The sequence below is a fragment of the Cajanus cajan genome, chromosome 3 (assembly GCF_000230855.2).
Source record: "Cajanus cajan strain Asha chromosome 3, NIPB_CcT2T_4, whole genome shotgun sequence".
Classification (NCBI taxonomy): Eukaryota; Viridiplantae; Streptophyta; class Magnoliopsida; order Fabales; family Fabaceae; genus Cajanus; species Cajanus cajan.
The window spans coordinates 1,419,269-1,430,558 of record NC_138519.1 but is presented as its reverse complement, the minus strand read 5'-3'; the positions used below and the strand labels follow the sequence as shown (position 1 = coordinate 1,430,558).

Sequence of the window (11,290 nt, the reverse complement as noted above, 5' to 3'; positions counted from 1 at the left end):
TTCAGAAAAATAATTTTTATTTTTTAATTTTAAAATTTAGAGATTTTACTTTCTCATTAAGACGAGTCATGCGAGTGTCAAGAGAATCAAAACGTTCACCAACATAGAAACGGAGATCTCTAATTTCATTGAGAACATCCGAGAGAAGTGCTGATGAAGGATCTTGAGGAGGTGGTGACTGTCGTATTCGGGATCACGACGGGATGACGCTAACATTTGTTTTTCAATGGAGCCGCCACCAATATTTTATTTTAAGGGAAAAACATTGGAAAACCCTTTAAAAGATAATCTTTAAAATTAAAGTTGGGTTCGGGAGTCGATTACGTGTAGGGAAGGTATTAGCACCCTACAACGCCTGTAAAAACAGTACCTTTAATTAATTGCGCAAAATTATATAAATTTATAAACATTTATTTTATTCCTCAAAAAGGTGTATACATATATATATATATATATATATATATATATATATATATCTTTTTTTTTTAAATATGAGAGATGTTTCTTTTGTATATTTTTTTAATTAAAAAATCATGAGGATTTAGGTTAGCAAATGGTTAATCAATAAACCCTCCCAATAACATGAAAGATAAAATTGTTATTCAATCAATGTTATTGATTTTTATTTGTTGATAATAAAATAGGCTTAAAGGTTAGAACAACAAATAATTATTCTATTAACTTTTATGATTTACATGATATTAAGGGGTAGAAATGTTACGCAATTAATATCATTAAAGCAAAATTATGTTTATATTTTTATATTTTTATCTAAAGAAATAGATTTTGCATAAGGATTCAAGTTAGTAAATGACTAAACAATAAATCCCTCCAATAACGTTAAAAATAGAAATGCTACTTAATTAACGTTATTGGTTGCAACATATCTTTATTTAAAAAAAAAAAACAAATTTGTTAAAGAGAGTTTAAGCTAGCAAATGACTAGTCATTAAACTCTCAGGACCTAATAATGTTAAAGATAAAAATGTTATTCAATTAACATTATTATTGGTCGCATATTAAATATTTTTATAAATAATAATATTAAAGACAACAAATCATATTTACTATGTACAAACAATAAACAAAAATAAATAAATAAACAAAAAATAAATAAACAAATAAATAAATAAATAAAAGAAAAAAAAAGGTTAAGAAAAAAACGATACCAAATGAGTTGAATCTTCGAATATGATGATCAAGAAGGTGTTTTTTGGCTACCTTTTCACACTACAGAGGTGTCTCACAGATCTCAAGAAATACAAAAGAGAGGGGGGAGAGAGAGAAAAAAATTTCGAGCTCTAAAGAGTATTGGACGAAAAATTTTTTGGGCCCTTTAGAAATGAGCTCAAGCAGTCTATTTATAGACTTCAGAAAGGGTCCAGAACGACCCGTTCCAAAATCGGAACGGCCCGTTCTGGATATGGCCATTACGCGTAAATTTAGAACCTGGAACGGCCTGTTCTAAATTCAGAACGGCCCGTTCTAAATTCGGAACGGGCCGTTCTAAAATTAAAACTGCCCATTTTAAATTCGGAACACCCGGTTCCAGATTAGGAATTTTGGTCTTTTTCTTTGACTTGGAACGACCCGTTCCCACTTTGGAACGGCCCGTTCTCAATTAAAGCTGTTGTTCTTTTTTGTAACTTGGAACGGCCCGTTCCGAATTTGGAACGGCCCGTTCTGGGCTACTTAAATTTTTTTTTTTTTGCTTCAAATTTCTTTGTTGTCACCTCCATACTTTGAGAGTTCATCCTCTTCATAGTAGATGTCCATTTCATTATTTTTGTGAGTTCGGATAAAGATGTGAATTAATTTTATCCGGCTACCCAAGACATAAATCCTATTATTGATGGAGTAAGTTCTTGAAAGATTCAATGTTTTTGCTTGAACAGTCCAATGCTAGAATGTAGTGTTGGGATCATCAAGTGCTAGTGCTGGATCAACCGAGTGTTAATGTTGAATGCTTGTGCTGGAGGGGTTGAATGCTTGTGCTTGATCAACCAAACGTCAATGTTTGATGGAGTGGTCGAATGTTTGTGCTGGATCGACCGAATGCTTATGCTGAAATAGGTGAATGCTTGTGCTTGATCAACCGAATGCCAATGCTAAAGTGGTTGAATGCTTGTGCTTGATCAACCGAATGTCAATGTTTGATGGAGTGGTCGAATGCTTGTGCTGGATCGACCAAATGCTTATGCTGAAATAGGTGAATGCTTATGCTTGAACGACTTAATGTCAATGCTGAAGTGGTTGAATGCTTGTGCTTGATCAACCGAATGTCAATGTTTGATGGAGGGGTCGAATGCTTGTGCTTGATGGAATGGTCGAATGCTTGTGCTGGATCGACTGAATGTTGGTGCCAATTCAATCAAATGCTAGTGCTGAATTGATTGAATGTTGATATTGGATCGACCAAATGCTTGTGCTGAATTAGTCGATGGGTCGTGCCAGGTAAATACTGGGCTTATACAAAAGAAATTGTAACTTGTGCCAGGTAAGTACTGGGCTTATACAAAAGAAAATGTAACTGGTGCCAGGTAAGTACTGGGCTTATACAAAAGAAAATGTAACTGGTGCCAGGCAGATACTGGGCTTAAATAAAAAGTCAAATGTGAAGTAGGTGCTTAGCCTAAAAACTCTACGTCATAAGTTCTAGGAAGCAAGAGATGCAAATGAAATGTGATGTGATGCAAAATGTTATGAGACACAACTTTCAAGACTTAAACTTTTGTTTATTTCCCTTTTTGTTTTTGCTTTTGCTTTATTTTTCAGAAATTCCTCATCGTGACACACAACCAAGTATCATGGATGAGTGAGGCCTTTGAACGTTCTTTGACTTGAATGATAGTTGGTTATTCCCTTGGGTTACCCTTAAGCTGTTGTAAGAACTTATGAGTTAAAACAAAGTTATTTTGTTGGTTGCGCTTTTTCCAGAAATTATCAAGCATATTGTGGCTTTTAAAACTCATAAAAATAAATTGTAATGCCTTGAATTTTATTTTTTTAGAAGTAACATGCATTTCCTTTCGGTATATTATCATAAAATGCAAAAGGAATTGGCAACAAAGAGGTAGGATAATTTTATTCAAGAAAGAAATGTGTTTACAAAGGAAGTCATTGTATGACAAGAATGACAAATATATACAATGGTAGGAATGGGAGGTATTTATCATGTGACTGACGCTTTCCAGATGAACAATGCTAGTACTGCACTTCCATAATCTTGATTGCTCGCCAATAAACTTTAGAGGATAATTCAATGCATTTTGCCCCAGTTTTCAGCTCCGCCATGGCTTGCCCCAATTGATACCTCAAAATTGGCATGATACCTATCTGCTAGATTGCTTTTTCGATTTTTTTTTGCCCTAATTTTTGCCTAGATTGCTCTTTCGAGTTTTCAACCTAGCGGGTCGCTCTAACTTTTGCCTAGATCGCCCTTTCGGGTTTTCAATCTATCGAGCATTTTTATTTTTATTTTTATTTTCATATATTTTTTTTAGGCATAATATTTTTTTACTGCATCTGAATTTACAAGATGTAAGAGATCTTTACCATCCATATTTGTGAGGATCAAAGCTCCCCCAGAGAAAACCTTTTTAACTACAAAAGGTCCTTCATAAATTGGTGCCCATTTACCAAGACGATCTTTTTGAACTTGTAGAATTTTCTTAAGCACTAGGTCTCCTTCTCGAAACTCTCTAGGGTGTACTTTCTTTTCAAACGCCTTCTTCAATCTTTTTTGGTATAATTGGCCATGACAAATTGCATTCAACCTTTTCTCCTTAATGAGATTTAGTTGATCCAAACGGGTTTGGACCCACTCTGCTTCTTCTAATTTAGCTTCCATCAATACTCTTAAAGATGGAATTTCAACCTCGATTGGAAGGACTGCTTCCATTCCATAAACTAAGGAAAACGGGGTTGCCCCAGTTGAGGTTCGAACTGAGGTACGATATCCATGTAAGGCAAAGGGTAACATCTCGTGCCAATCTTTGTATGTCACCACCATTTTCTGAATGATCTTCTTGATGTTCTTGTTTGCTGCTTCAACTGCCCCGTTCATCTTTGGGCGGTATGGAGAAGAATTATGGTGCTGAATTTTAAAGTCAACTCATAACTCCGTCACCATCCTGTTGTTCAAGTTAGCTCCATTATCAGTAATGATTCTGCTTGGCACACCGTAATGACAAATTAATTCCCTTTTGATGAACTTTACAACCACATTTTGAGTCACATGGGCATATGAAGCAGTTTCAACCCATTTGGTGAAATAGTCAATAGCAACTAGAATGAAGCGATGTCCATTTGACGCTTTTGGCTCAATAGGGCCAATAACATCCATTCCCCACATCGAAAATGGCCAAGGTGATGATAAAACATTAAGGGAAGTTGGCGGAGCATTGATGTTATCAGCATATGTCTGGCACTTATGACATTTCTTCACGTATTTAAAGCAATCATTCTCCATGGTTAACCAATAATAACCAGCCCTTAAGATTTTCCTTGCCATGGCATGCCCGTTGGTATGAGTGCCAAAAGAGCCTTCATGAACCTCTTTGATAATCTGTTGAGCTTCAACCGCATCTACACATCTAAGCAAAACCATATCAAGATTTCTCTTATACAACACCTCTCCATTTAGAAAGAAACTCATGGCTAGTCTTCTCAAAGTTCTCTTGTCATTCTCTGAAGCATTTGGTGGATATTGTCTGCTTTTGATATACTCTTTAATATCATAGTACCAAGGATTTCCATCTGGCTCTTCTTTCACTGACTGACAATATGCAGGTTGGTCACGACATTGAATCTTTATAAGTGGCATATCTTCATCATTACTCAACATGAACATAGATGACAAGGTGGCTAGTGCATCTGCTAATTGGTTATCCTCTCGAGGGATGTGATTAAAAGTGATTTTCTCAAATTGTCTTATCAATTCCTTAATGTAAGCTTGGTAAGGAATTAATTTTGTGTCTCGAGTTTCTCACTCCTCTTTTAACTGATGAATGACCAAGGCTGAATCACCGTATACCTCAAGTATTTTGGCTTTCGCTTCTATAGCTGCTTGTATCCCCAGAGTACATGCTTCATATTCTTCTATATTATTGGTGCAATAGAAAGATAACCTAGCCGTGATAGGAGTATATTGTTTTTCTGGAGAGATGAGTATCGCTCCAATTCCATGCCCCAACATGTTGGAAGCACCGTCGAACAACATGATCCATTTATCTTCTTGTGGTGACCTTTCTCCATTAAATAGTGTCATTATGTTTTCATCTGGGAATTCACACTGCATTGATTGATAGTCGTCTATAGGCTGATGTGCGAGATAATCTGCCAAAGCACTACCTTTAATTGCCTTCTGGGTCATGTAAGTGATGTCATATTCTGATAAGAGAACTTGCCATCGAGCAATCCTTCCTGTGAGAGCGGGTTTTTCAAAGGTGTACTTGATTGGGTCCATTTTAGACACCAACCATGTTGTATGACTAAGCATATATTGTCTTAGACGATGAGCTGCCCATGCCAAGGCACAACAGGTTCGCTCCAACAATGAATATCGGATCTCATAATCGGTGAATTTCTTACTCAAATAATAGACAACTTGCTCTCTTCTTCCAAAATCATCATGTTGGCCTAAAACACAACCCATAGACCCATCAAGCACTGTTAGATACATAATGAGAGGCCTTCCAGGGACTGGTGGCACTAAAATTGGCGGCCTCTGTAGATATTGTTTTATTCTGTCAAAGGTTGCTTGGCAATCATCATTCCACTTCATTGGTTGATTTTTACGTAACAATTTGAAAATGGGTTCACAAGTAGCTGTTAATTGAGATATGAATTGGGCGATGTAATTCAATCTTCCCAAGAAACCTCGAACTTCTCTTTCTGTGCTAGGTGGTGGCATCTCAAGAATTGCTCGAACCTTGTCGGGATCTACTTCTATCCCTTTTTGACTGACTATAAATCCTAACAATTTACCAGATTTCACGCCAAAAGTACACTTCGATGGATTTAGTCTCAACTTAAACTTTCTTAGCCGCTCAAACAGTTTCTTCATATGGATCACATGATCTTCTTCTTTTCTTGATTTTGCGATCATGTCATCCACATAGACCTCAATCTCGTTATGTATCATGTCATGAAACAAAGTCATCATTGCCCTCTGATATGTTGCCCCAGCATTTTTTAGCCCAAATGGCATAACCTTGTAGCAAAATGTGCCCCACGGTGTGATAAATGTCGTTTTCTCCCTGTCCTCCTCAGCCATCTTGATTTGGTTATATCCTGAGTATCCATCCATGAAAGAAAAGAATGAATGTTGAGCTGTGTTATCTACTAACACACATCAATGTGAGGTAGTGGAAAATCATCCTTCAGACTGGCTCTATTTAAATCTCGATAATCCACACACATACGAACTTTCCCATCTTTCTTAGGAACTGGTACTATATTGGCAACCCATTGTGGATATTTGGAAACAGCTAGAAATCCTGCGTCAATTTGCTTTTTGACCTCTTCTTTAATCTTCAAAGATAATTCTGGTTTCATTCGTCTCAACTTTTGTTTGACGGGAGGACATTTTGGCTTCAACGGTAGCTTGTGTTCCACTATGCTAGTATGAAACCCAAGCATATCCTAATACGACCAAGCGAAGATATCCTTGTAATCATGTAAAAGCCTTATCAGCTTATTACGTTCAGCTTCTTTCATGAGCGTGCCAATCTTGACTTCTTTCTTTTCATCTTCGTTGCCCAGATTAATTGTCTCAGTTAGCTCTTCATGTGGTTGAATCTCTTTGACCTCTTGTGCCACTAATCTTAATAACTTAGGGGAAGGCTCTAAGTCATCCTCTATTTCCTCACAAGTTTGATTAACGGGACAATCAAAATTAATTGATTCAACACTAGCATTGTCACTTTCAAGCGATTTTTTCTCAAATCTGCATTATTTAAAGTTAGGATAAGATTGATAAAGAGATTAAGGAGAAAGGAAAAGGCAAGAGATGAAAGAAGAATGAATGCATTTTATTTAATATTGAAAGGAAATACATGAGCCCTTATTCGATGAAATAAATCTTAAAGCCTTGGGCAGAGCAATAAGATTAGCATTACAAGAAAATTACTTTAAATTTGAATTAAAAACCAACAGGCAGCTTGACAATCTCCTAATTGTTAAGTTCCACGTTCAGTGGACAAGCGTGAACTAGACTAGCATGTTCATTCTCGCAAGAGTCTTGCTCAACAATAGCTATTGAGTTTGGAAACTCAAACCCATCACACCAAAAGCTTTCTCACAAATCACTGAGAGGGACCCCATCTACTCTCCTCAATAGAATTAACTGTCGGCCCTCCATGACCTGGTAGAGGGTTATTCCCAATGTTAGGATTATCCTCTTTAAAGTTTAACCACCCACCCGCATGATAATCACATTTGGCATTAACGTCGTATCCCCTAGGATATGGTGGTTCTATGGGCTTCATTGGGCAACGTACTACTAGTGAATTTTGTAGTAGGAGAGGGAACAACTCAGTATAGGACATAGGGATAGGGTCAAACTCAATTGGTTTCCGATCTTGGGTATTTTGTGACCTCACATGGTTAGAATTTTGGTTCCATGGCTGGGTAGATTGAGGTGGTCGTGCGGTAGGTATTGTGGGTGAAGCTTGCAGAGCTTGATGGATAGATTGTTGAGGATGTGGTGAGACGGCAGTGATATTTGGGTAGACCATGTGAGGGGTATAGAAATAAGGAGGTTGGTTGTTAGGTGACCTAGGGGAGTTGAATGTCACTGCATTTGTATCTCCTTCTTTTTTCTTTCCTGCACCATTTGAAAATTTTCTTGAACCAGCTATTTCAATAGAGTTAACTGCAATCTTCCCATTCCTCATGCCATTCTCAATCCTTTCCCCGATGATGACTATATCAGAGAAATTTGATAAAATATTCCCAATCATTTTATCATAGAACGGTGCTTGTAAAGTATCAATGAACATGGCTACTGCTTCTCTATCAGACAAAGGAGGTTCCACTTGTGCTGCCACTTCTCTCCATCTCTGAGCATATTCCTTAAACGTTTCACCATCTTTTTTAGACATGTTACGTAGTTCAAACCTATCTGGAACCATGCCAAGATTATACTTATATTGTTTAAGGAAAGCATCAGCTAAATCCTTCCAGGAGTGGATATAGGCCCGTTCAAGATGCATATACCAATTCAAAGCTGCCCCAGTTAATGAATCCTGAAAACAATGAATAAGCAACTTATCATTACGAGCATATGCTGCCATCTTTCTGCAATACATGGTTATGTGATTCTTTGGATAGCTTGTTCCTTTATATTTGTCAAATTCAGGCACTTTGAATTTTGGGTGAAACTCTAATATCTGGAACCAAACAAAGATCGATAGCTTCACCGACATCATAACTACCTCCTTCCACTACCTTTAGTCTCTCTTCTAGCATTTGTAACTTCTCGCTAGACTGAACATGCTCAATTCCTGAGGTTGGTTGATATTCCCCAGAAGTTTGGTGAGGATTCCCTTGGTTGATGAAATTAGAATTTTGGGGTTGGTAGGGAATTTGATGTTTATAAGAGGTTGCATTCATGGGTGAAACCTTAGGTTGGGTAGGTTGCATTTGGGTAGGCGGCTGGTTCACCAATGGTTGGTGCTGATCCGGAGGATCCATACTTGTCGGAGGTGTGTAGTTCAGCGGAAGGCCATATGGTGGCCATTGGACCTCTAGAGGGTCAACATGTTGGCTAGGATTGTTAAGATGTATAGTTAATGGTTGCGCTGGGGCTGGGGTAAAGCCAGGTGGATATGCAGAAGAGGTTGACGATTCTCCTCTAGCTACTGGGGGGGTCCCTTCAACATTTTTCACTTTTATAGACTGCAACATCTCTAGAATTTGGGCCATTTGTTCCTTCAGTTGATTGATATCATTTCTCAGTTCTTCGTTGCGTTCCTCCATCTCATCCATGATCTTGGCCTGAGAACGTGTTCTATAACGATGCCGAGGAAACACTTTATTTTTTTTTGCTTTATTACTTTCTAAATACAAAGTGAAATTTATGAGTATAAAAGAGAAGGAAGAAGAAATAAATTTTGGAAAAATTGATTTTGTATTCAAACTGAAGAGCGACTCCCCACATCTCAAAGCTAGAGGCAAAAAACCCCTTAGGTCATACAATGGTTGACACTTATTTCAAGGGAGCATTCACTCCTCAATGGATAAGGTCATCTTACTAGCAATGTAGCAGTACGAACCACATTTTCAAACAAGGATCAATCATCTCAAGATCAAAATGTGATTAACAATCACTCAAGGGAGAATTCTCTCCTCAATAAATGATGTCTACCACAAGTTATAAGTCAAATGTGCTATTATTTTGGCAGATCTTACCTACCCTTTAGAGATCATTTTTTAGCACATTTATCCTAATACTCTTGCTTAACCCTGATACATTGCTAGTATGATTTTGAATCTCCTCCATATTGAATATTATCAATTATTTTAAGGTTTAAAAGGAAAAAAAAATGAGATGAAGACTTAAATTAAATGAAAAGAAGAAAAAAATGAGACAAAGACTTAATTAAAATGTGACTTACTATGCCTCTAATATGCATGTATGCATGACTTTTTATCATTTATCTTTTATTTGTTAAAAAATTATTTTAGGCAAGAAAAGTAACCTAAAAAATGATATTGGATATAAATGTATGATGCATGAATGTATTAACATTTTTTTTTGGTATGAATATATATAAGAAGAGGGATAGAGAGTAGTATAATGTGACCTATTACGGTAAACCTAGGGTAGGAAATTTTTAAGGTTAACACCTTACTTTGGAAGGTCATTAAGTCCACCTATTAGTGCATGGTTTTGTGGGTGGATCTAAAAACTCCTCAAGATTTATTGGTCCCAAGGTTGCCCTTATCATATAAATAAGGACCTAGCGCATGAACCAATCACAAGTAGGGAACATACCCTCTCAATATGATTAACCCATGCTACTAGTAACAACATGAGTAGTGACTCAACAACGGTCAAGTGAGCATCAAGCCCCTCAATAACAGTCATCAAGCCAATTTCTCTTCTATGCTCGCACAGGCTCGAGTATAGAGCCCAAAGTGTGTGAGGTACAAGTGTTAGTGGGTGTGTGGAGTAACAAAATAGAGATGCAAATAAAATAAATAAAACTCTAATTTAAACTTAAATTCAAACAACACATGCGTAGCAAACAAAAATAACAAAACAAATAAATAAAAAAAATAAAATAAAAGGAAAGGGAAAAATAAAAATATTTATAAAGTCATAATTTTGCGCAATTAATTTAATAAGGCCTGACTCTCAAACATCCCCAGTGAAGTCGCCATCTGTCGTAACCGGGATCACGACAGGATGACGCTAACATTTATTTTTCAATGGAGCCGCCACCAATATTTTATTTTAAGGGAAAAATATTGGAAAACCCTTTAAAAGATAATCTTTAAAATTAAAGTTGGGTTCGGGAGTCGATTACGTGTAGGGAAGGTATTAGCACCCTACAACGCCTGTAAAAATAGTACCTTTAATTAATTGTGCAAAATTATATAAATTTATAAACATTTATTTTATTCCTCAAAAAGGTGTATACATATATATATATATATATCTTTTTTTTTTTAAATATGAGAGATGTTTCTTTTGTATATTTTTTTAATTAAAAAATTATGAGGATTTAGGTTAGCAAATGGCTAATCAATAAACCCTCCCAATAACATGAAAGATAAAATTGTTATTCAATCAATGTTATTGATTTTTATTTGTTGATAATAAAATAGGCTTAAAGGTTAGAACAAAAAATAATTATTCTATTAACTTTTATGATTAACATGATATTAAGGGGTAGAAATGTTACGCAATTAATATCATTAAAGCAAAATTATGTTTATATTTTTGTATTTTTATCTAAAGAAATAGATTTTGCATAAGGATTCAAGTTAGTAAATGACTAAACAATAAATCCCTCCAATAACGTTAAAAATAGAAGTGCTACTTAATTAACGTTATTGGTTGCAACATATCTTTATTTATAAAAAAAACAAATTTGTTAAAGAAAGTTTAAGCTAGCAAATGACTAGTCATTAAACTCTCAGGACCTAATAATGTTAAAGATAAAAATGTTATTCAATTAACATTATTATTGGTCGCATATTAAATATTTTTATAAATAATAATATTAAAGACAACAAATCATATTTACTATGTACAAACAATAAACAAAAATAAATAAAT

The 11,290-nt window shown here is 35.8% G+C and overlaps 1 protein-coding gene across 1 annotated transcript; it reads right to left on the bottom strand.

Moving 5' to 3' along the window:
• Nucleotides 1-3,499: 3,499 nt before the first annotated feature.
• LOC145955943 (uncharacterized) lies at nt 3,500-4,066 on the bottom strand. The gene has a single exon (XM_083071491.1). The coding sequence runs from the start codon at nt 4,064-4,066 to the stop codon at nt 3,500-3,502; it is 567 nt and encodes a 188-aa protein (XP_082927617.1).
• Between the last annotated feature and the right edge of the window lie 7,224 nt (nt 4,067-11,290).

Bases quoted from the DNA above. Each gene is read 5' to 3' on its own strand.
- LOC145955943 (XM_083071491.1), bottom strand. From the start codon at position 4,066: ATGAACGGGGCAGTTGAAGCAGCAAACAAGAACATCAAGAAGATCATT.